The following is a 27,277-nucleotide window of genomic DNA, read 5'->3' on the forward strand; positions in this document are numbered from 1 at the left end:
TATTTCTATTCTACGTTGTTTGCAGGCAGTGAATACCTCAAGAACCAATATCGGGCAATCAGTGTTTGGTCAATAAATAAAAATAAAAAATGGTCAATGGGGAGAATAAGTAGGCCTGCAAAGGTCTGCGTCACCTACCCTTTCACTATCTGCAAAGAGGGGGACCTATTCTTTCCTGTTTGCAGACAGAGAATCTCCAGAAAACGATCCGTAACAGTTAATCAATGGGGAGGGGCAATTGATCAGTGGGGGAGAAAGATAGGCACGACGGGTGCGTTACCTATCCTTCACTGCTTGCAAAGAGAGAGCCGGTTGTTTCTCCGTTTGCCGACAGCGAAACTCCAAATAAATTAACAAAGAATAATACTAGTATTTTTCCATCAATCATCAATCATTCCGCAATTCGTCGGGTTTACACGACCTTACCCGGACCGTATGGACAGTTTCTTGTCTTCCGAATCCAGCGCCCGATCGTCCTCTTCTCTTCGTACTCCTCGTGGCACTCCTGATGGTTCCCAGTCAGGACCGTAGATCACTCGAGAGAGGTCCGTTCGGAACCAGTGAAGTTCGGATGATCGGCTGTCAGACGAGGGTCTATCGGACAGGGTACCTTCCGATCGTTGCAGTCGTTCACTCTGTCGTCAGGACCTCTCCCACTGGATCCACGAGTCACTGATGGGCCCCACGCTTGGGACGCCAATTGTAAAAGGGTACAAAGACAACCAGTAACCAAAGACCCTTTTGTGTTGCCCGGCGGTGTCGCCTCTATGACCCACCAATATTAATCAATGAAGAAGCAGGCGCTGGAGACTGAAAGGCAGGAAACGAGGGTTTATTCTCTCCGGAGGAGAACACATCAAATCGGACAGCAAGTATCGTCACGAGGTGCTCTAACCGCATCTCTGAGGCCTGGCCTCTTATACACAGGTTTATGATCTTTATTGCACGTAACACATTCTTGCAACACTTTGATATGTGAAAGAACATCCTCGTAATCTCCCCTTCAGGCCCGTTCCCACATACATTTACAGTTGAATTCCCCACCCCGGTCACAACAGGTGATGATTATCGCGCAGCTGGACATTCCGCCGATTCACGGACAGTGTGGAGTTTGATCGGATCCCATAGAGTGGGGGGCTTTTGATCGGCTCGAGGGTCTTTTGATGGGGGGGGGGGTTTCCTACTGTACGGGGTAATAAACAGTATCCGCAGGGCCAGGTGGTGGCTTGGGAACAGGGAAGACAGACGGGCACACAGGAAAAGGGGGGTTTGCATCAAAGGGCCTGAGACTATGAAAGGAATGAAGGGAGGTGTCGCGCTGGGAACAGGATGGGATTCTGAGGCCGATCTGCGCTGAAGAGGGGTTTATGACCCAAGGCATGTGAGAGCGAGGGGGTTGTCAGCGTGCGGGGGATGCCTGCGAGGTTAGGAGAGAGAGAGAGAGAGAGAGAGAGAGAGAGAGAGAGAGAGAGAGAGAGAGAGACGCGCTGGCTATCAGCGAGGGGCAGAGGGGCCATGGTGCTCAAAATGGCTGCCGCTTACGCGCAAGGCATGTGAAAGCGGGAGTGATCAGTGTGTGGGGGTGCTTGTGTAGGTGAGGAGCCGTGTTGGGGGTCAGGGGTGTGCAGAGGGTGGTTCTGGTCAAGGCAGCTAAAGTGGTGGGTGTGTGCGACAAAGAGTGTGGCATCGGGGCGAAAGGGAAGATGGCGCGGATAATGTTCACCAAACCGTATTAATTTTCCACAGTCCTCCCTTTAACATTTCTAAGACATCTTGCTGGCCTATTTCCTATCTATGTCTACTGTTGTGGTCATAAGTAAGGAAGTGATAACCCAGGTGAAGGAACTGTACATAAACATCACATTTTTAAAATCTTTTCATCTGGTGGGCGGGCTCATCGTTAAGCTTTGTTGCAGGAAAGTCATAGTAATGCAATATCAGACAAAAATTATGCAGTGAGAGCGTTGGGTACAGATCATAGATGCTTGTAGTCATTCGGAATAGGAGCCGATAGGTTACCACGTAAGTAAGTTCTTTTTGTACTCGGTTGGAGCATAGTCAATTCAATGGTGGTTGGGAGAGAAATGAGACATAGTAAAAACAATAATCAGGGTTCCCAGTGTCTTATGGTCGTGGACCATTATTAGTGAGTTCTCAGCATTCTTTGTCGTCTTCTGTTGGCACTGTTGAGCACCTGTACTACAATTCGTTCTTTAGTAGGAATGTCCATGTGGGTTGAGCCGTTGCAGGTCTGCGGGCAGGAGAGTGTCTTTGTTTTGTTTCGCCAGACCTCATGGGAGAAATGCGTTACGGTTTTGGAGCAGATGCATTTTCTTCCATAATCCAGAGTGTGGTCATTAGAAGGAGACAGAAAAGGATTGTGGTGAAGGGTGCAATTGTCTTTGAGTTGTGGAGTCTGTCTGTTCTTGGGTTTCTGTGGTGGGTATTTCCTGTTGCTTCCATCATCTTCAAGGTGCTCGGTACCGGGCAGGACCACATACTTCGTTTAGCTTCTCTTTGGGGTGACCCTTGGTGGTGTTTTTAGGTCACCGTTCTGAGATTTAACACAGTTCGTGGTCTACTTAGTCGGGGCTCCCTCCCTTTTGACGCAGGAAATACCCTTCTCCGGATGGCACAGTAGGATTTAGAGGATTTTGAAAGTTCAGGTGGAGGGAGGGGGGTGTGTGAATAGTCCTTATGGCAGGTCGGAGGAGGAGGGGATGGAGCAGGGCCAGATCGGGAACAGACCAGGGGGACGGAAAATTTTAGACAGGCGGGTCCATAATCACGTTCAGAGAGCGGGGACTTTTCGGCACGCGTCGATCATAGAGCAGGGGCCTCAGGTCAGCCCTTTCCTTTAGTTTTGCCGGAAACAGTGCCTCGTCCTGGTTAGGAGAGAGAGAGAGAGAGAGAGAGAGAGAGAGAGAGAGAGAGAGACGCGCTGGCTATCAGCGAGGGGCAGAGGGGCCATGGTGCTCAAAATGGCTGCCGCTTACGCGCAAGGCATGTGAAAGCGGGAGTGATCAGTGTGTGGGGGTGCTTGTGTAGGTGAGGAGCCGTGTTGGGGGTCAGGGGTGTGCAGAGGGTGGTTCTGGTCAAGGCAGCTAAAGTGGTGGGTGTGTGCGACAAAGAGTGTGGCATCGGGGCGAAAGGGAAGATGGCGCAGATAATGTTCACCAAACCGTATTAATTTTCCACAGTGTGACCCTGCTAAAAGGGCCAGATTGAACATTCCTGAATTGTTTTGATGTATTAAAATGTATTGCTCACATATATCCAGAAAGGATAATTAAAATAATCCAGTTGAGAACATTTTATTAGCCAACAAGTTCATCCCAAAATTAATCCTTCTGGTTCAAGTCACAAAATATGTATTGTTTCTTACAGCCGATTAACAAACTCTTTCCTAGATACAGTTTATAGAAAGTTCATCCACCTGTTCTCCTTGTTTGGTAGGCACTTCCATGAAGGTTTGAAGGCGGTATTGTTGCCAGTATGGAATTCCAAATGGTGAATTATGTTAGGTAGATCGTACAGACATGCCCCTCTACAAGTGAATACGCCCTTCGAAGTAACTCTCACACGTGACGCTGCTTGCATTTGCACCATACTACAACGTTTTATTGTCTCACTAAAATATTTCTTTCCTTGAGCATCAGCGATGACATCATCATCACGACTCATAGTACATGTATTTGACGACTGTACATCCCTGATCATCTTCCCTCCCTTAATTGTGAAGCGCTCTGATATCCCTCGGGATCATGTTCGCGCTATATCAAACTTTATAAATAAATAAATATTCTACTGTGCAAACTTCTGTTAGTGCAATGCAGTGCTATGTATTTGCACTCCGAACTTTGCTGGCAAATATTTCGGAAGTCCGGGACCCTGTTTGCTCTTTTTCCTCCACTTTTACGTAAATTGCATTTTCAGAGTTAACATCTAGATCCTGACAACGTTCCCTTGCCCAAACACTGCTCGCTAAAATCCCTTACCGGCTGTGTGTGAGCAAGGGCATACCTGAAATGAGAAAAGCACCACTCAAACATTTTCCATTATTGGCCTTTTCGATGGAAGAATGGCGTATTTTCTGCCAACATGAGAACCGAAAAACTCGCGCTCGAGATAATAAAAACATATTAAATGATTCATAGGTTCCAAGGTCTCATTTAGTCGTAGAAATTGGAACTAAATCTGCAACGACCTAAAATTGATTGGACAAAAGGTACCAAGGTAGATGTTTTTTAATACTTGCATTCGATACGAAAAATCCCCTTACAAGAAGCTGCGTCGAATTCTGCCCTAGCTTTTTCTGACAGTTCGACTGGATCATGGATGTGCTGACGTCAGACAGCTGTCAGATAGAAACTAAATGCGTCCCAGATGATGGGGAAGCAGCTGTGGGGGGTGTGCGCAGCCAGAAAACGTACACTGCGGGCTCCTGTTTCTCCCAACTCCCACTTCGGCCTGCATGTGTTGTGGGGATCAGTGTGGGATCGACGGGTACCGATTAATCGAGGTTTCCTCCGAGCATACATCAATGTGTCACTCGGCCCCAGGACAGGAAGGCGAGCCTTTCTCATACAGGAGGAAGTGAGGGGGCAGCTCGAGCTCGCAGGAAATGAAGCGCCCTCTTTTACAGTGCATTAAAAACCTGGTGGGCGGGATCCGACCTGCTTTTACAGTCGCGCCCCCCATTGCTTGCAAAGCTGGAAAGGCAATCAATCACAGCGTGACGTCAGAGTTGCCTGCCATCAATAAACCTTTGTTGGGGCATTACTAAAAGGGAGGGCTTCTTCCGATGGTTCGTGGAGAGACACGACGTCAACATCTGCTTTTAATATGAAGTCATTTTAAAGGATGTTACATCTAGCAAAGCCAATGGCAAATACCTGGCCTGGGCAAGAACTGGAACAGGTTGGATTTCCATTTTTACTCACCACAACCACTGTCTTGCTGACAGATCACAACAGCTCGCGATCTTTATTTAAATACGAGCCTAATCTATTGCACCAAGCCTAATTAGAAATCATATCCTCACCATGAGTTAGAGGAAGGGGATCCCACCGAAAGCATTGGATTTAGTGAGCATTTGTAAAGCCACTGTGGGGCATACTTACAAGCCACTATCGCCACCACAATGTCACTTGCAGTGACGTTGTGTTGGCGATAGGGGCCTCTCCTTATTTACAAGGCAGCGTTAATGCTGCCTTGTAAATGGGGAACATCCTTTACCACGAAACGTTTACAACGCGGTACCATTATCACGCAGGTTTTACAACTAAAGTTGTTACGACGACTTTCGCTGGAGGGCGCTCTAGAATAGGGAATAGTTTAATTTACTATCCAACACCTTACCTACTATCCACGGGGACTGGAGTTGGAATAGTAAATTAAATTATTCCACTACCCAGTGCCCCCCAATGCAAGTCGTTGTAACAACTTGCGTTGTAAAACCTGCGTCGTAACGGTACGCGTTGTAAAAGCACGCGTTGTACCGTCATACATCCTTGTAAATAAGGCACCTTTTCACACTCTATTTTGCGTGAAAGGGGAGGGCAATGGGTGTTGTGGTGGGCGTTCCACCGCAACACCCATTTGTTTTTACGCTGCCCCCTATTTAGAAGGGCAGCGTAAATAGGAGGCAGTGCCAACATTTAGACCAGTGAAAACCTGGTCTTAAACAGGCGAAACGAGGATAAATTCTTTATTTCCCCTCATTTTTGCAGTTGCCATGTGTGCAGCCTTCTGCAGCACACATAGAAACAGCAAATTGCCTATGATTATTTATGTGCAGGAAGGTGTCCCTTCCTGCACATAAAGAATCCGTTAAAAAAAAATGCAGTTTTGCAACTTTTATGGGTGCTGCATTAATCAGTACACATAGAAATGACAAAATGGCATGTAAAGAGTGTTTATGTGCCGGAAGGGGGACCTTCCCGCACATAAACAATCTTCCTCCCAAAACAGACACCCTTGCACTATGGTGCAAGGTTTCCTGCGTTTGCGCTAGGCAGCTGAACTCAGTGCCAGTGCCAGGGGAAACACAGGGGTGCGCCACATTCTTGTGAATACGGCACATCCCTGTGTTTTCAGAATGGAGTGGCGTGGCGTTAGCAATGTTTGCTTTATGCCACGCTTCCACATTCTGCTGTAAATGCGCCCCGGTATTTTACTTTTGTAAATAGTTTTTGCATTCAGAAGCTCAGATTTTTTGTGCAAAAAAGGCTGTGCACACAAACCAACACAACTGCAGAAATATTTTTACTAAACCTTTCTAACAAAGTGGGGCATATTTACAAGGCAAGGGCAGAGCATGGTGTTAAGCACAAAATGCTAACACCATGCTCCGCCATTCTGAAAACGCAGGGATAAACCGTATGTACAAAGATACAACACATCCCTGCATTTTCCCTAGCGCTTGTGCTAAATTCAGCTACCAACACAGGCACCGTGGCACCATAGTGCAAGGGTGCCTTTGTTGAGTAAATGATTGTTATGTGCAGAAAGGTATCCCTTCCTGCACATAAACAATCATTAAAAAAATGACCATTTGCACCACACATAGAAAAGCAAAAATGAGGAGAAATGCCATGGTAAGACCAGGTTTACCCTGGTCTTAATTTTGGCACGGCTCCTCTTTATGCCACCCTTGTAAATAGTGAGCAGCGTCAAAATCAATGGGTGTTGCAAAGGAAAGCCCACTGCACACCCATTACCCATCCCTTTCACGTTAAGTTTAGTGTGAAAGGGTGCCTCATTTACAAGGTGGCGTTAAGCAGTATTAAGTGGCTTAACGCTTCCTTGTAAATAAGGCAAAGCCCCTATCGCCACAGGAACATCGTTAAAGTTACGTTACTGTGGCAATAGGGGCTTGTAAATATGTCCTAATGGTTCTTAACTTTTTTACTTCTGTGAACGCCCACTGATAACTACTGAAAGCCGTGGAACCTCAAACCAATATACAAAAATACAGAAACAAGTACAAATCAAACAAACACAGAAAATATGAAATATTTAAATATATTCACTTACAATTATATGAAACTCAGATTTTTAATCTTAATGGGAAGGTTAAAGCTTTTCAAACTTTAGTGTAATTTTTAAAATAAGAAGTATTAAGCTGGATAAATTCTTCTCGCTGCACATGCGCAGCTCCCACAAATCCAGATAAGGGTATCAAATTTTAGCTTCAAATTTCAAATGCATTTACATTTACAGAGCGTTTTAACAGTTTCAACTTTCAATCTTGCTTTTTTAATATGTATACTTTACTAATCTGCGAATAATATTTAACAATCGCAGCCCTCCGCCCAGGTATGAGTGGTGGACCCCAGGGATCCTCAGACCACAGGTTAAGAACTGCTGTTCTAACACACACACACACACCTGTGCATACAGACCAGCAACCACAGGCGCCGCAATGAACATAAAGCAGGAGTTATACATAATCCTGTGATGCAGAAGAAATAGGTTGATATCCATCAGTCAGGCACGGTATGATGTGTATCTTGTTGTGTAGTATGAGGACACCGGTTGATTTCAAAGAGATAGCTGTTTCCATGAAAGGCTGAGCAGCTCTTCCAATCTTAGATCTAGTTTTCGTTTGTATTCTGGCATTTATGTTTCCGATTATAAATCTATAATTATATGTATGAGAATGCAAAGAGAATGGAAATAAGAAAATGCTACTCACATCTGACAATCTGGAGAAAATGGGCACTGTTAGCATGTTTTTAATGCTTTTGATTAATCTGTTTACTTTTGCTGGGAGCTACTTGTGATTGAAGCCTATACTTTAACCAGTGTTATCAATAGATCACTAGATAGAAAGATGTCACAAATGTACAAACGGTCCAACATGAATAACTCATAACCAGGTGCAGCTGCCTTGCTGCTATTGGGCATACATTCTATCACTCCTGTGACTTTAAAAACTGGAAATTGTCATGCTGGATTTTTAGACTGTGTTCTTATATTTCTAAAAGCAAAATTACAACTTCCAGAGTCAAATTTATTTGGTTAAAAAGTTATACCTGGGTAATTGTTTTACACTACATAGGCAACGTGGTAGCTTAATATATTGCTAGGTGAGTGGAAATTGTATTAAAAAAAAAGTCTCCTCTTTATGAAATAGGAAAGTGCATTGTTTTTTGATTTGCAGCCCTAAAGTCTCAGAGCCTTATTTATGAGGCCTTACACAGTCATTGCATTACTTTCTTGTGATTCTGCTGTGGCGTAAACAATGCGACACACTGCGCTATATTTATAAAGTCACACATCTAGACAGATGCATCACTTTGCAAACCTCTGTGCTAAATTATACTTGCTTCAGGAATAATGTATGCAGGGTGGGCGATCCCCTTTAAAAAAGGCTTTTTGAAGTGGCGCACTTGTTTCAAAGCAGGCGGAAGGACTGACGCAGGTCCTTTTACATTGGACTAGCTCATGTGTAATGACAGATTCCTGGAGTTGCATCTGTTTTGTGACACACTCCAGCAATTCGTCACTACTGCGCCACCAGATACATCAGGATTCCTGACGTATCTGAACAATCCTTGCAACATGGAGCGCCGTACTGTAAATACGGGGCATCCAAAGTGTCGCAAGGAGGGCGCACTGAAAAGTGCTGCATCAATGTTTTCAACCAGCGATGCAACACTTTTCATAAATGAGGCCCTCTGTATTTTTCAGCATCAGCATGCTGGGCAATTAGTTTTATGTACACTGCCCCTCAAATATAATATCTTTCTTGCCAGTGTCTATTTTCAACCATCTCGATCCAATAAATCATTGCAGTGAAAGCCATGAAAGACCACCCATATACAAACCTTAATTTGAACAATTTCTGTGGAGAAAAAACTTACTTTCAACTGGCGCAGGACCAGTGATGACAACCTATCTAATTGTAAGAACGTTGTAAAAAGCCATTCACTGTTCGTGTAATATGACGCTGGTACCTCAACCAATAGTAAAGCCAGCAGCTTTAGATTTTCGGTTTTATATTGGAAAATTATTATTTTAAAGCAACAAAAGCTCTGTATAGCTTTTAAAGATCTTAGAGCTGCATTTTACCTTTCCCACGTGTAAAGTTATGGCATGTTCTATTAAACTTAGGAGTTCCATGTAATCTTGCACAACTCCTAAGTAAATTGCATGTGAATAACTTTGCACAGGTCTGCTGGGGATCGAATGCTGAACTAACGGAACGTATCCCGATCGAAAGAACAGGGGAGAGGAGTTGGCCTAAAGGCTAGGGTGGTTGACCTCAAATCTGGGGAACCAGGTTAGAGTCCCGGCAAAATCGCTAAACATCCTGTGATTCTGGGAAAATCACTTATTCTCCCCCTGCCTAACAAAAATGAATGTGTCCTCATGTAACGCAACTGGTGCTATGTAAAGCGCGATACCCAATACCTTCGGGTCAAGTTCGCGCTATATAAAACTCCGTAAAAAGTAAGTGGAGTTCGCCATGGCTGCGTTCTTGCACCCACGCTATTCTACTTGTACATAAATGATGTTGTTGAAGTCCTAGAAAAATATGTAAACGATTCCCCAACCCTAAACAATGGCTTCTTGCTGCACGATTGGTGAAGGTTGCTGAAGGTGGCGCTAGAGAGACGGGAACAAGAGAGGCCGAGCACTCCGCTCCACTTCCACTCGGATCTTCAGGCGGACGCAGTGGTCGCAGTGAGCAGAGCGGTCAAAGATAGAGATTTTCTGCATTTTTGTGCCGAGCGAGCCGCACAGCCATGCAGGAGTGAGGGGTTGGAAGAGCCAAGTGGGACTTTGTAGCTGATACTGCTGAAACTGCGAGCCGTGGACACACCGGCACCCGCATCCGCACGCGGAGCGGAAACGCCCCAAGGATCAAAGCGGACTGGGCGGACGGGAGGCGTAGGCGGCAGCAGGAGTGGCGGCGTGAAGCATGAGGTGAGGTCAGTGAAGCAGTGCGGCAGCGGTTTAAGCAAAGCGGCTAGAGTGGTTAGAGATCGAGAGGGCGGCACCCTTTGTAGAACTTGCAAATGCGTGCCCTAAGTCCCTTTCTCTCTACCGCCGTCTGCTAGTAGCCGCCAATCTCTTGCAGCCGCCAATCTCTTGCAGCTTGTAGCTACTTGCTGCGGCTCGCCGTGCCCCACCCCCCCACCCCCTCACTTGTCCTCTCTTCAGGTCCCAACTACGGTCACAAGCAAAACCTGGGCAAAATCTGTTCTCCTCACTCTCACTCCCTGCTGCAGACTTGGCAGCACCTAAGAAAACCTCGACAGCTCTGCACCAGCTCTGCACCTTCAATAACCCAGCCTTGCTGCTCAATGATAGTTTAGCAGCAGCAGCTGAACGGCAGTTTAGCGGCACGGAAATCCCGGCGCCCCAGCCTGCATTATTGCTTGCATCACATCACCATAAGACCACCACCAATTCACCAGGGGGAATCAAGGGGCAGCCGAGGGCAGCCAAGAGTGGTTGAAATACCTACTAAGCTACCAATCAAGCACCCACCAGCCCATCTACCCATCTATCCATCATCTACCCGCCTAATCCACCTAACCCGCCAACCTTGAAAGATCAACTTTAAAATTCTATTGGATTTGAAACAGCGGGTGGGCGGCGAGACGTGGGCGCAAGTGCGGAGAGAAACAGTGCACCTCCAGCTTTCAGTCTCCAGGCTACAGCCATAGGCAGTCAACGGCACCAAGGGAGCCAAGGGAGCAGTACATAGGACGTAGGAAGCCCACCATGAGGTCTGGAAGGGTAAGAAAACCTCCAGTGACCCAGTCCAACAAAAGAAAACGGACCAATACAAGTACATCAACAAGCCCAGACCCACCCGCCATGACCAAGCAGACTAAGCTGATTAAGAGGACCGAATCGACCCCCCGGGAAAAAAATGCGTCCGAAAACACGAAAGGGCATGAGACCTCGCTGGAAAGCACCGAAGAGGGACCCAGCATCGACTCGGCTGACGGGCAGGCCAAAGGGCCAAGTCTAGGAGCAGAGAGCAGCCTTGCCCCAGTATTTGAAACACCTAGGGCCAACAAAATAAACAGTAGTCCATCTTCAAAACAAGGGAGTCGCAAGGGTCAGAAACGAAAAAACAATCAAGAACTAATCAAATTAACAGGACAACAAAGCGAAATAAAACACAATTTTCAGCCCAAAATCTATACAAAATTAAAAAATTAAAAAAATCCGGGAAACGTAATCTACTCCTCTAATAACTCTATAACTGGTCTTCAATCCCCTTTGCAACCAGCCACTGAGCCCAATGCCTGCCCCACCAATACAGGCCTCACCATGGCAGAGATCCATATGACACCAACACCAGAAGAAAGAACTACCCAACTGGATACGGAGCAGAAAATAAGACCAACCCGGCCCATCAACAAACTAGAACATCACCAAAGGATGGCCATATCACCCAGCCATCCCCACACAAGGGACACAAAGAGGAGCTGCAACTAACTAACCCGACACAGGCATCAGTCCCAGTGAGCGAACAACCGAAAAGTTGTGACGGGAACTTTGAGCCACACAGAAGCAATCAGTGCAGTGAGCCCACTACAACAACCCAACCTATTTCCGCTGAAGAAACAGCTCTAGAGGACGAAAAAAACCATGAAAACGTAGACCATCTAGACCAAACTTCTCAAGTAAACACTGAATCAAAGAATAACTCCAATATAAGGATCCCAGATCACCTGGAGCTAAAACCAGATCATGCAGTCTTCGCACCAACTTCATCCCCAACCAAAGATATGACCTTCCTGACCTCGGAAGAATGGATTGACCTGGAGACAGCTTACATCGGCAGGCAGCCAATAAACAACATCAGTGAAGTAAGCACGCACTCGCTTCCCGAGAGGACTACGGATTCAGTCAATACTTTTTGGATCACTCTCCTTAACACAATACAATTATCTTCAACGGCCCTACAATACCAATCCGATAAGATGGACTTACAACTATCTATTCTGCAAAACCTAGCAGAAGCGACAATGGGAATAGACAGGAAACTAGCCGACCTGAACGGACTTATAAAAAGAGGACAAGATTCCGTAAAACTAACTGAAATAGATAGAACTAGCTGTACGTGTCCCTTAATAATAGACAAGCTATCATCTTTACCTACGATGCTGAGTAATCTTCTGGAAGAAATAAAACTAAATTCCTCAATACCCCCCCAAGCAGAAACCAAGTTGGAGAGGCCCGACCAAAAAACAAATGTAGCGAAGTTACCTCCTACAAAGAGAGGTCCTCGAGAAAATATTTTAGATAAGCAAAAACTCAATTCCCCAGTGAGTCAAATTAACTATGCCATCTTTACAGAGAAAAAGACCATCCAGAACGCCCTTACAACTGGACAATCAAACGAACCAGGGGGTATGACGAACGCAAGGGCGCGCCGTAAACAAAAAAGGAAAGTGTGCAACAGAAAGGTCATCGTGGATGACCACGGAGAAAACTGGAACTCTTTAGTACTGGATGGCCAGGGGCAATCAGTAACGACCGATAACTTCGATCCTCAAAGGAATGACAACCCCCCCAACAGAAACCAGAAACCCCATTGTCAACAGATGAGTTAGAATCCCCTATTACCTGTATAGGCCCAACTGAACAATCAAAGAGAAAACTGGTAGAAAGCGTAACCGAGACTGCAGTCCAAAATCAAACTGAGTCGGGATTAGGGCCATCGGATGACCACTCAAAGGAAAAGAATAAAAATCCGGAGGATGAAAGAGATGACCAGGAATGTCAAAACTCCACCAAAAAACGAAACGATCCTGAATAATTTTATACCACGGTGTCCCTGTAATAAGGTAAAGAAAACACTAACAAAACCAAACATCCAGATCTCACGTAATGCAAATATCGGTGACACGCTTCCCAGTGACCAATCTCCTCAGGGCACTCCACAGCCCACACCAAACGAGCAGAACATCAAACACTCAGAGCGGAAAAACGCAACTCAGGAGCAGCCTCTTGAGATAACGCAGCCCATAAGGGAAACAGACTCAGAAACAATCTTCTTCATACCCGAATATAAATCTAAGGGGAGAGTTGACATCTTAAATAGGGGCAACATATTAAAATTAATTAACACAATAGAAGAACTAAAGACTATAAACACCTCTGATCTGCTATCAATTGAATTCCATCCAGCAACAAATTAACAAGGGAACGAGAAAACAAGGGCAACGTGGAAAACCAAAGAGCTAGCAAAATTGATCATGAAGCACGTACCTAGTTTCTCCAAGTGGGGAATTCAGCTTGAACCGGAAATAAAACCAGCCTACCCCACTCCACTATTCGAAGACCGGAAGGAAAAACGACCTCTATTAGCTACATCAGTACTCAAAGGAGCACGAAGCTACTCCCCAGAACGGGAAAAACATCTGAGGAAACTGCAAAGTCCAACGTTCCAACGAACAGCTTCTCTCAAAGAAACAATTACTCGGACAATAAACGGAAGGGTCACAAACTGACAAATCGAGCAAGGTTTAGTGGACAAAACTGCAGGTCCCTACAAAAGAAAATACAAATTCAAAATTTGTAGTTGGAATATAAACGGCTTAGGCGACAAATTGGAGGATCCTGAAACACTGAACTACCTGCAATCTTTCGACCTGATTCTCCTTCAACATGGGAGCCCAGCGAAATAACTCTGCAAGGATTTACAGCTTGGACACACCTGGCCCGCAAAGAATCACATTATGGCCGTTGCTCCGGCGGTCTGGCAATCTTCACCTCAATACCAGTAATAGGAGAAATTAAATTACTAACCACAAACCTTACTCCGCCGAATGCAATTCAGGCAATATCAATCACAATAGGAAAAAATCAGGAAAGTCAACAGTTACTCGTAGTCAATACCTACATTCATCCTAAGAACAAGCTGTCTGGGTCAAATGAATTAGTCCAAGAATTAACAAGACTCATGGAGGACGAAGAAACGGAAAACATACTAGTGGGAGGTGACTTCAACCTCCAGTTATTCGGTGAACCGACAACGGACGAGATGACGCAGGAAATGGATACAGTATGGAAAATTCCTCCTCAAAAAATTCCCCACAGTTATAAACACAGCAACACTGCATCCAAGCTATTAAAATCTCTAGAGAAATTGAACCTGCGCGCTCTTAATGGTTGATTCAAAGAGGACATTCCTCCAGTACCAACATTTCACTCGTCACTTGCCTCATCCTATTTAGACTTTATTCTAGTTACACTCCGGTTGTATGACAATGTACAAGAATTTAAGATAGGCGACAGAGCCTAGAGCGACCACCTGCCGCTAGAAGCCAACTTAGCACTTACCTGCAAGAACGAAGCAACCGAAATCAGAAGTATGTGCACAGAACATACTACCGACTACAAACGATTACGATGTAAGATCTCGGACATAGTAACTCTTACAAACAGTGCAAAAACAACAATACAGGAAATACACAATACAACCGACAACCCCATTACCTTATGGGAAAAATTTACAACGGTACTAGGAGAAAAGCATGCCATAAGGAAGAAAGACCAAAAAGGGAACACTATTAGGCATATGTTTGGCAAAGTAATAACAGTAGAAATAAAAAATATCAAGCTCGAAATAAAGAAGATCCTCAAACAGCTCCGGCAAGATTCAAACAATCCGGAAATTCAACTGCAGTTACGCAGGTCAAAGGCATTGCTACAAAAGAAAACTTGGCAAAGGAAGCGGGAACTGAACGAAGATCTATGGGCAAAAATTTTACACAACTCAAAACAGAAGAACAGTTCTAGCTTTTGGAAGATGATTCACAGGCTCCAACAGCCAGACCACAGAGGTATCACTTCCGAAAATTCCGGAATCGGTCTGGGCCACCTACTTAACAATTCACTTTAACACAACTGACCCCGCAAAAAAGAAAGCCGGAGGGACAAACTCAGAAGAGGGAGCTTCCCACCAACCAGGAAAAAATGATACTCAGGCCAAAAAAAGAAAAACAAGCATCAAACATGGAAACAACTGGGCCACGCATTCTAGCAGAGAACAATGCCATCCGCAAGATAAAATTTCTAGTAAAACAGAACCCGGACTATCGCCCCAAGAAACAACAGACACGATCCTCAAACAAATTTCAAAGGGAAAACTCGAGGGGGCGCCAGGACCAAACGGGATCCCTCCAATATTATATAAACAGGATCCGGCCTTGTGGTGCTCCACATTGATCCCAATATTCCGTGAAGCAAGGGTAATAGGAAGAATACCAGCATCTTGGAGCGGTTCGATAATAAGCCCAATCTACAAAAAAGGCGCAAGGATCGACCCAAGTAGTTACCGGTTGATTGCCCTGATAGATGTAGAAGCGAAGTACTACGCAAGCCTCATTTTGAAGGATCTAATAACATGGGGAACAAAAGAGAACATCATCCCAGCCACTCAGACGGGCTTTCGGACGGGTCAGGGAACCCTAACCAACATCATGGCACTAACCCTACTGTCCGATGCAGCAAAAACGGCAAAAAGCTCTCTGTTTGTATGTTTCATTGACTACAGCGCAGCATTCGACCATGTAGACCGACACAAACTATGGCGGAAGCTGAGCTCATGGGGAATCCCCGCATCCCCTTCTACAGCAGCTGGAAATGCTGCACACCGACACATGGGTCCAAATAAAACTGGGATCTGGCACACATCTATCGAGGAAAATAAAGACCAGCAAAGGCCTAAAGCAGGGCTGCGTTTTAGCGCCAACACTGTTCAACCTCTTCCTTGCGGATCTTCCTGAAGAGTTAGAAACAGTTACATCACACGCACCCCGGTTAGGAAATATCACGCTCTCAAATCTGCTTTACGCAGACGACCTGGTCCTTATCAGCCGGTCTCCTATTGGCCTTCAAAACCTTCTAGATAAAACAAACACATTTTCCAAAGCTAACTCCTTAACAATAAATCTGGACAAAACCAAGGTCATGCCAATGAACTACAATAAAAAACAGAAGCCCGCATGGTATCTGGACAAACAAAGACTAGAACTGGTAGCCTCATATAAATATCTAGGAGTCATAATAGAGGGCAATGGCTCCTCCAAGCATCCACTAGATGCCATCCGTAGGAAGGGCATGACCTTTCAACTATCAATAAGACCCTTGCAGAAAGTCCTTCCCGACAGGACACTAGCGCCACTTCTACAGGTAATAAAAGCTCGCCTACTGCCTATGCTCTCCTGCAGCGAATCAATGCGGGGTAATGATGCAAGCACTCTGGACAAAACTATCAGTCGTGCATACAGGGCAATTTTCCATCTCCCTAAAAACTCCTCGCCTGCCCAAATTAGTCTTGAATTCGGACTATTGAAACAATCTGTGGAGAGGAAAGGACAATATGTAAAAAGTTGGTGCAAAATCAAAGAATCGGAGCAAGGATCGTTAAATGCGAACCTATGGACTGGGCTTCACGCCAAAGAAATCTCCCCAGCAAGGGCCTACCTAACAAACTCACTGGAGAGCCTAGGATTAAATATGCTCTGGGAAACAAGGACGGACTTTGGGACTTTTAAGAAAACGGTGACAAAGGTCACAAAACTGGTCTCCTCCCTCGAGGACAGAGCCACCCTGACCAGGAGAGCACACGGATGGGTAGTGCTCGAAGGGTATGGTACCATCAAGCCACAAGAATATCTATCAAGGGGTCTTACACAAAAAATAAAAAGCAAGTTCTTAAATATGCGCCTAGGCAACATACCCATAGCACATCACCTGGAACCTTGGAAAAGGCCTGATCCGTCTAACGCATGTCGCCTTTGTCAATCTGCAAAGGAGGATCTTATACATATTATATGCATCTGTAAAGCTTTTGCGGATGTAAGGCAGTCAATGCTCCGGCCCCTATGGAACCAGAAGGGTGTAAGATCATGTAGGCAAGCAGTAATGCTCTGCTTCAACCCCAACGAGACCCAGTTAAACTGTAGAACAGTTAAATATTTTGAAATAGTGGCCAAAAAATTAAATGAAAAAGTACAAGGACGTGAAAAACCAACCGCACTGGGACAAAGGTAGCCTTCTCAAACGACCCTTAATAAAACTATAAAGACTGCTGAGCGAAAATTAATTAAACAAGGGGAACAGAGATCCTGCAATTGCCTTATAACTACAAGAGCTACAACTAATAATAGCAGTGATCAATAGGAAGACCCACTAACTGATCACAGACTCTGAGATTTTATTAATGTGCAACATCCTTTTCGTTAGGAAAAGTTTTACATAGTCAAAAGACTTTTAATTTTATTTTAATTTTTGTGTAAAATTGTGAGTTTTTATTAACTGTGCAATAAACAAATTCAATTCAATTCAATTCAACCCTAAACAATAGGAAGGTACCAATTTTACTATTTGCTAATGACTCCCTCCTCATCTCGTACACACTCATGGGCCTGCAGACCTTGGTTAATAGATTCTTGTACATCTGCAAGTCTGGGGGTCTTAAAATAAACTTCAACAAGATCAAATTTATAGTGCTGGGTAAGGGGGTAAGGAAGTATAAAGCCATCATACGGGTGGAGAATGACGTACTTGATAGGGTAGACAGCTTTGACTATTTAGGGGTGCGATTCATGGAAAGGTTCAAGTGATTGGGCCAGATTACCAAGAGCAGACTTTTAATCAAGCACAGGTCTAATGCCATCATTAGGACACAAAAGAGAATAGTGTCACATGTAGTATCGCCAGTTTTGGAAATATATTGTGCTAAGGCACCAGGGGCTGCACTTTATGGGGTCAAAATATGGGGCTATGTGGACGTCCAGCCCCTGGCAATGGCGGAAAACAATTTTGCTAGAAAACCAGTTTGTCTCCCATCCAGTTTACCCCTTATCCCGTTGCACATTGAATTGGGGTTAAAAAGAGTAACTGATGTGGCTATATTAAGAATATTAGTCTATTGGGTCTGCCTCTGGAGTACACACAGAGTTAGCCGATTATAGGAACTCGCTCTATGAAGTACTAAAGTTGCCTGGTACTAGGTCTCTTTCCTGGGTTAAACTCGTGTACACTTGGATCGGGAAGTTAGGACCTCATAGTTTTTGGGCTGATCCCACCAGATTAACCAAAGCAGATACAAATGTACTGAAAGCCACTTACTGGGCACATATTAACGAAGAGCTTGTAAATAGAATCCCTGTGGGATCCTTGACTGTGTTTCTTGATTATACATTTTTACCATCTTTTGAACAATATCGGGATTTCATACCCACTTCTTTACCCAAGAGCCTGTTCTTATGATTCCGCTTTAGTACACTTCTCTTTGGATCATTTACCCATGAATGGAGTAAAGAACATGGTTTGCCTTATATGCAAGCAGGGTGATGAGAACAAATCACACATACTTTTTTTTTTTGCTCAAAGTATTTTACCTCTTGTCGCAAAAGGATTATTCCCATATGTCATGAATTGGCGGTCTCTCAATACCAGGTAGCACGTAGAATTTTTTTAAACTGATACATCTTTTAAAATTGTTCTAGCTGTTAGTAAACTTTTAGAGGCAGCTTGGTACAAACACAAAGTAATTACAAATGTATTTGTAAATGAACTATGGACTTTCTCTTTTCTTACACCCCCCAATTATTATTAAGTATATTATTTTCAGTAGAATTTGATCCTAGTGTTAGGATTTTTATTGTGCTCTTGCTCTGTGTATTTTTTGTGGACGTCTTTTGCTGCTCTTATCTTGCACTATGATTGAAGCACAGATCACTTTAGTTCTTGACAAGATTCTACCAGCTGGGTTTTGCCTTACAGTTTTGGGGGGTGCTTAATTTTGGAACCTTTGCTATGTTTTTTTTCTTCTGTTTTCCTTTTAACTCTGACTCATTTATCTTGTTACTATGTAACTACACTTTTTTAGATAATCGATCTGGGATACGATTTTAATACTTAATTGCCCTGTTGCAAAAGGACTCTCATCATCTGTATTGTATTAATCTGCCTGTACTGCAGTTCCTATCCGCTCTGTGGCTATGTAATGCTTTTTACACAAGTATCTTGATATATATTTTGTGTATTTAATGTTTTGAATGTATGTAGTTTTTATGCTGGGATGTACATTTTGATGGTTGTAATAACAGAATAAAGTAAATACATATATAAAGCCAGCAGTTCCCTTTGTCACACATCCCATATTTTCTCTGTTCGGCTGAATGATGCTTAGCAATAATCGAAAGCCAAAACTGAAAAGGAAGCCAAACAATTCCTTTCACAGCACAAGCTCATAAATATCATGAATAACCTTTCAAACGTTTAACAGGCATTTATGAAGAGGAACTCCAAACATCTACCACTACTCTGGCACATTATTTCTCTGGAGCAGTAACGCGTGCCTGCGCCTTTAAGAAACCAGTGTGCCTCGTTCTCATGGTTACTGTGATGGGGTAATGGTTCAAGGATACTTCAGCCTATCTGGTCCTGAAAACACCCTACCAATGGTTTGCTCTGCGTTCTGTATGGCTAGGCCAGCCCTGAGCAGAAGATCCTGAATGTTAAATGCTTCACCACACCTTTGTTATTGTAAGAACTGAAAACAATCTCAAAATAATTCTAGATCAAATGGATATGCCTACTTCTCTGTACTTAAATATGCATTGCATCACATACCTCTAAGAATGCACATCTAAAAGAAGGGATCTTGACAATCCAATGACAGCATCTTAGCAAAAGCTGCGTATCACTGTTAAAAACCTCTGCATACAAAAATTGAAGAAAGGGAATAATACTGAAAAACAACAAAAAATCGATTTGATTAAGGACCTCTACACATTTATAAAAATGAAATCAAACTCTGCTCAGAGTGAAATTTAATAATTCCAGAAGCAAATATTCGTGACTAGAAACTTCCATGGCTATTTGTTTTAGTGCATTTTAAAGTAAATCTTTAATTTGCATTTGACAATTGTAAAGCGTATCATTTAGTGTGGTAGTATAAAGTGTCCTCCAAATTACCCCCCCCCCCCCCCCCCCCCCCCGTCTACATAAGAGATCGCATTTTATCATGGCAGGTTGCCATAGGTACCAATATGCATGTGTTCACGTTTCTTTGATTAGGTATGTTGTATGTGCTTCCTACAGAAACGTCTCTTGATTCGATTTTTAGTGTAGGCATTTTATTCTGTATGTGGCTTTTACCCACACTTCCATCTCAACACCCACACCCAGGTGCAGCCAAGCAAAATAGGGTAACTTTCAAAACATGAAAACCATACTGGCAAAACTCACATAAACTCTGTAATTCAATCAGTCAACAATCTGCCTGTCATCTTACATTACATCCCCTCAGCTGCCTGCCTCACTGTAAGGCTGTTTACAATTCCAATAGATTAATGCACTTATTGTCCTCAGTTTACATAGTAAATATGCATGCATGACGTCTGTACACTTAACTGTTGCCTACATATCCCAACTCGTTGATTAGACCTTGAGTGGTCCATGTTCGGTCATAATGGGTGGCAAAATACCTTGGAAAGCAAACATTAGGAAAGCCAGTAGATCTGGCTCGCATCTGGAGTCTTAATATTAAAATTAATATTGCCGGTCATGAAACCCCCCCACAAAAAAAAATGATTGCTTTCTATATACAACTATGAGATAAAGAATTTAATATGATTCAGTGTAATACCAGATGTAAAATAATCCCTCATGCAATGCAAGCACTCCTTCGGCAGTGGTTGTATACAATAAGTGGCCAATAGTAAGGGGGGAGAGAGAAAACCTCCAAGGTGGAGCTAAACTTCCCTGTACGTATATTTTGAAAGAATGGATAGCAATAAATTGAGTGACAATGTGCTATAAAGCCAGACCTGAAAATAAGATGACACAATATTTCTTGTGGTAACAACACAATATTTATTGTTGCAATATTGGACTCGAAGGCACCTTTAAGAATCATCAGAACAATTTAAACAGAAACATTTGAAATGAGCAAGGCCTGGAAATATGGGCATTTTAGCATTAAGAAAGGCAGCTAAAAGGTGCAAACAATCATCATGTCACCATATATTTGAGATTTCACAGCAGCAAATATTACAAAAAACATAGAGAATGCAGCAATAACTGGAAATAGTCAAATAAACTTTAGAGACAGAGGCAAACCATGTCTAAAGTTCTCCTTTTGAACCTGCTCTTTTGCATAAATACTATGGGACAATGTCCTGTTTATTGGACCATTTCTATGAATCAGATGGGCTATTGGTCCAACTAGTGAAGGAATTGTAAAGAATCGTTCTATATTTGAAATGGTGATTGCACAAAAGTTATCAACCTCAACCAATGGGCATCCAATTTCCCGCTCGCCCCTGAGCATGCGTGCTTGTGATGACTTTGCAGTCAAGGAGCAGATCATCCATCTCAATGCACTGAAGGGTGTACAATGCCCCCATTGTGACTTCTGAGAATGTGAAGAGAACATATATTATGTCCACAGTCAACGGATTGCATTGATGTTATTGCATGACTGCTCAGATCTGTGAAACATGGCAACACCATCAGCCTAAAACTTCAGTAGAGACCATTTACTCACAATGTGGAGAAGATTGTTATAAGAATAGGTGTGTATGTACTTTTTAAAGACTCATATATTGTTTCATTTACCTCTTAAACTGTATGCTTCTTGATTCTGAATGGTTTTTATCAAATGTAATCCTTACTGTTTGCTGGGTGTAATTTCTACTCTCTTTGTTTAACAGCGCATGATGTTCTTATCATTTTTATAAGATCAGCGTTCATGACTTTTCTTTAAATTTGAACACAGTGGAACTACGTCATCTCACTTTGCTAGTCTGATATTTAATCCCATGATAACAATCTAGTGCTGTGAGCCTCTCGTTATGGTGGAGACCAAAAAAAAACAAGAGAGGATCAGAAAACAAAACAATACAGGTTTCTGAATCAGGCAAAAAACAAGTGCATCAAGATGGCTGCCTCTCTTGGCTTGTGTGCATGGCACTGGGGAAAGGACTGAAGAAGCTTCCTCGGAAACACTTTTTTTGTAGTCGATGCAGCTCCTACCTGATTGTATGGTTTGCTAACAATGCAAAGTAAGGTGATAATTTGTCTTTTATTAATAGAGAACGGATATAAATGAGTGCAGCAACATTTTTTTTTGGGGAGGCTTATTTTAAATCAAGAGTAGGACTATATTATAGGCAAAGGAACAGTAGAGACTATTTATTCAGAAGTGCTATGCATTTGTGTAATATTAGCAGTAAACAGACAATTCTGTAATTTTCATAGACGTGTAGTACTGCTTTATTTAAATGAAAAAATGTCACATGTTGTCACTACAGGAGTAGCCAAACTTTCCTACATGACTCGTATTGCATCCAAAGAACAGCTTAGTGCAGAATTAGGACTCCACTCTCAGCCCCCCATAATTTTTCAGTGCTCCCTCCTAGCTGACCTGCTGCTCTAGGGCATGCAAAATTGTGAATTAATCGCAAAAAAGGAGTAAAAAAAACGCCCTTCGATGATAGTTTCAAAGTATATTTATTTCAATGGGCTTTTCGAAAAGTTAATATACCACCAATATAATAGTGAGCCATGCTTTGAGAGACATACTGCAAAAAATACTCTTCGAATGCTTGACTCAGTGCTCCACCAACCAATTTTTCAAATTCATATATGGCTGCTGTGTTTGCATAGGTGCTATTGCTACTCCTCAGTTATTAACGGATAATGCTCTCTATGGGAATTTGTATGGGCCTAGCGTATTCAACCAGTGGAAAAGTACCACTTGTCTGAAGACCCCTTAAGTATGTAATGGCTGAGTGAAGCCCTCTCTCCCATAGATTTTGTACCTTTCATAGGCTGGATCTTGGATCTCCTCAAATTCCTGGCATCATTCACTTGGATAAAATGTAGGATCAGGTCAATTTTAAATTATGTTGTCATCATTGTGTAATTTTGGGAATTGTGCATTATGCTTCTTATAGGAAATTTCTGAAATTATGCAATTATGCCAGTCATGTAATTACACTGCTGTTTGATAGCACAAGAGTCCAGGAACAACGCACACAACCAGAACTCGAGTGGCTTTTTTTTGCGGCGATTGTGTATTTTTCACTTTTGTTTAGTGCAAAATGTGCCCCCATGTCAAAAATGTATGCTAGGATGCATTTCACACTAACATATAGTGCAAAATGATGAACTGTTATTTCACAGAATTCTTTGACATTTTGAAAATTTTCCCAAAATTTTGCATAATGACACACAAAAAATTATGCGAATTTTGCACAGCCCATGTAGAGTGTGGCACTTCCACGCAGTGCAAGTATGAAATATATCGACAGAGGCAATACAATCTGCAAAACTTTAGCTATTCTGATCCGGCAATTACAGGACATTCTCTACATTTCAAGCTGTCCTTCTGGTTGAAACTTTCATGATTCAAATTACAAAGCAATAAAAATCACTCAGATTTTCAAATTAAATAACCACGGATAGACAGACATTTTATGGTGTATGCCAATGTGTTGCATCTGACCTTTGCTCTCGCACCAAAAGCCCAAACTGTAATACTTATAAGTGTTGGAATGGTGTCGCACCAATTAATTATAAAAAATATTTCACCAGCACGACATCTTTCACATGAATACTGTTTCTTTCGACAAAAGTAAATCCCATGTTTTTTAAAGATGTAATATAACAATAAGTGGTGGTTTCATGTGTAATTTGGCACACTAACTCAATATCAGGGTTCTAGAGATACTTTTAAAAAAAACACTCTGACTTCAGGTTTTTTCTTTCATCATCATGTTTCCAAAGCCTTGCGCTGGGATTTAAATACAGAGTCAACCCTTAGGTCTCCTTTGCATATTTTGTGATCAGGGCCTTTATGCTGCCAACTTGTTAACTGCACAATTAAAAGATCCCTGAAATAAGTGTAGAGTTGCCAATATTTTCCTACACAGATTCTGTGGGCACTTCGATTTTCTTCAAAAGAAGAGATTATCTAAAAACATCCACAGGTTGATTTATTAACAGAACACAAATATGCTGGCAGGCTGCAAAGTTTGGTTTTAGCTTAAAAAAGTATAAAAACCTTCATTTCTAGGCAAAATAAAACTAAAATGGGACATATTTTCACCCTTTAAAAACATTTACGCACTTGAGGTAACAGGAAAAAGTAAAAAAATACAGAAAACTTCACGTGACCGATAACGAAAAAAAAGCACTTCTTCATTTAAAAAAAATCATTTTTTTTATAACCAGTGCTTGTCTGAGAGTAAGTTCTTTAAACAGAACTTTAGGATTTTACAAACGTTTTTAAAAAAAAAAGTCCTTTTGAAAGAGCCCGCCACTGCTGAACTAAACTTTCTGCATTATTTCTACCTAAGAAAAGATGCACAAAGGGTGGCAATACTTCATTGCAATTCCTTTTATGAAAGAAACAGAATGGGGGCCTTGGAGCACTCCAAAAACAGCTGTCAAGCTGAGGATAGTCAGAATGCACTGGTAAGGCAGGCTCAGGTGAGAAAAGGTAAGTTCCCTTCCATGTTCCACTGACCACAAATGGCTTCTTGAAGAAAGCATACAACAGTTTCAAAGCCTGGATGATCCACCTCCATGCTATGCCACGGCCTTAATAGCAAGCGCAGGTCACGATCACAGCAACATCTCTTGTCTCGCCATGTTTATTATGTGTCCGACCACTTTGTAGGACATTCCCATGCTTCAAAACCAAGGGGAATCCTTGCTCTTGTCTTGCTGTTGTAAACCTAATAAAACATTAAAAACTTTTTTTAGGAAACAATACAACACATACTGCATACACTATTTAACAAACCGTATCAAGACACACAAACCATATTTGATGTCTTATTATGATTTTGCATTTCTACTCAATTGTGAATTCATCATATTTTCTGCCACTGCCCCTGATTAAGGAAACACATTACCAGTTTAGTCTCAATTGATGTTGTTGCTCTGGCTTTATAGTTACAATGGAGTGGTGAGGAAAGGTTAAACTTCAAACACATCCCAGTGGTGGTAAATAGGGTGCAAGCTTCCTCAAGTCACTATGTTGTATTTTCCTTTTCCACAGTCAGTAAATAGGTCAAACTCCTTATAGTGCTAATGTTTTTCTCTGTCTGAATGGCACTATACAAATAGAAGCATTGGACAAAGTCAATAGATCTCGCTTATGCGAGACCTATTTGCCCTGTCAATGTTTTTAAGGAATGTTGCACAGCAGAGTGTGCTACTGTGCAACATGGCTTAAAGTCATGAACGAAGTACTATGACGTGGCCAGTGCTGACCCCCTCATACATTTGTTTTTAAATCCATATTGCACAGCAGCCCTCTCTGCTGTGCAATATATTAAAAAAAGAGCAAGGGGGAAGCATTATGAGGGAGAGGGAGCAGCAATAACTGACAGAGGGGGGTATAGGGAAAACAAAAATGAAAGCGGTGGAGGGAGTACCTGACGAGGGCAAGGGGATTGGAGGGGAGAAGAAATAGTACCTCCATCATGTCAGTAGCAGTGGACAGACCGTGATCAAATTGAATCAATATGAACTTGGTCCCTGCTCCGCAGAAAGGAACAGAAGTCATGCTTGGCCTGCACTTGCCAATTAGGAAGCTGCAAGGAAGAGAGGCACCAAAGCCAACAATTGTGAGCAATTGGCAGGCTCATGGCCCTTTTTGTAAACATTAGTGTCCTGCAAGCGAGAGCACATGTAGCACATGTGCTGTCGCAGACCTGACCTAACTAGACAAATAAATGAAAAAAACTATGCAGGGCCTGACTGGCCATAAACTCATCCGGCTAATGCATTTCCCTGTTCATTCATGGCATCTTCTTTGCAGGTGCTCAGATTTATGTTGGCATATCTGCAGGTGTGATGGTTGCTGCCCATTTATAGGCACACCGTAGACGACTAGGACATCTTCGGAACGGCCAGTTTTTCACAAATCTTGTTTGATAATCTACTCCGAGCTCAACAAGTCTCAACAATTCCGTCTTCTCACATTGCCCTGGAAGATGAGCAAAGGGTGAGATATGCTTTTCTCACTACTTGGTGGGGACACACGGCAGACTCCTGAAATGCAGGACAATCCTGCTAAAATCGAGAAAGTTATCCACCCTAGCAGCCTCCTCAGCAATAAAAGTCCTAGAGTTTGATATCGCGCAGAGGGAAAATAATTTTACTAGGTACTCTCAGCCCAAATGGGGAAAAAAGCATTTGCTCACAGTTACAGGGGACGTGGGGGCCCTCATTCCACTGGCCACATTAATCCCATAAATACTGCCCATAGAAACGATAATACTGCAGTATTTGTTCTTTTGCAAGCACAGTACTGGACCGCATTCTGAGTTTTGCCGATTTGAATAGGGGACAACTCTGCAATACCATATTCTTCCCCCATCTTGATGACCGAAACCTAGAAATTTAAAGAATGTGCCTGCCCACATGTATTCAGAATTTACCTGGTAAAATTTGGCAAAGAAGAACTACAGGGTCTGTGCGATCAGTTTTTTCTATAACACATTTTGTAACTTAACAGTGCTTACAACGGTAAAGTATGAAAATACCAGTAGCCCAACATGCTCAGCGCATAGTAAAAAAATAACTTATTTTTTCATACTTTCTTAGGTGGGAAACTCCATGACCTGCTTTGAGGGAGGCTTACTTGCTCACTTTGCTTGGGCGACCTCCTAAGAAAGACTTTGGGCGCCTTCACTTATGTTTCCTTCCTTTTTTTAAAAAAAAGAAAATGTAAATAAATTGAGCACTGAGAAGTACTGTTACTGCTCTCTCTGCTGATCCCGTCAACATTTTCTTAACAAAATGTTAACTTGTTTTTTAAGAGTGCGAGTATTTAAGGTAGATTTTACTCCGGCATAAATCCCCAGTCCATGTAGAGAACAAGAGTTTCTGGGAGCAAAGGTTGCTTTTGTGAACCACTCCCTGCCTGTTTGCCACACAAACGTTAACTCCTGCACCATGCTCCACACAGACCCCTCTCTTTTCCACGCCTCTAAGTTGACAGGTTGACATTTCAGTTTTGACCTCTCTGCGAGCCTCGTGGGTTTGGGGATTGCAGAGCTGATTGACTGAACGGAACAGTTGGGGGCACCCCCTTCATACTGGATTTTGAGCGTCGTGAAATGTCCTAGCAAGGGCTGTGGGAGCTCAGGGCCCGGCTGCCGAGTTGTCCCAGAGAGCTGACATCTGCAACAGATGTTCTAGCTCCCTGAGCCAGTTGGAAGCGCCTGCGTCCCTCGCCCTTCCCCGTCTCACTTTCTTACAC

At 42.9% G+C, this 27,277-nt stretch overlaps 1 protein-coding gene across 2 annotated transcripts in view; it reads right to left on the minus strand.

Moving 5' to 3' along the window:
* Positions 1-20,847: 20,847 nt before the first annotated feature.
* The window catches only part of VGLL3 (vestigial like family member 3), a 60,707-nt gene continuing 54,277 nt past the window's right edge, over positions 20,848-27,277 (minus strand). For both annotated transcript variants that reach the window (XM_086934081.1, XM_086934082.1), the window contains exon 4: positions 20,848-24,740. In XM_086934081.1, coding sequence (XP_086790207.1) covers positions 24,697-24,740 — 44 coding nt within the window. In that variant the 3' untranslated portion in view covers positions 20,848-24,696. The remainder of the gene's footprint in view (positions 24,741-27,277) is intronic.

The sequence above is a fragment of the Lissotriton vulgaris genome, chromosome 8, assembly GCF_964263255.1.
Source record: "Lissotriton vulgaris chromosome 8, aLisVul1.2, whole genome shotgun sequence".
NCBI classification, from domain to species: Eukaryota; Metazoa; Chordata; class Amphibia; order Caudata; family Salamandridae; genus Lissotriton; species Lissotriton vulgaris.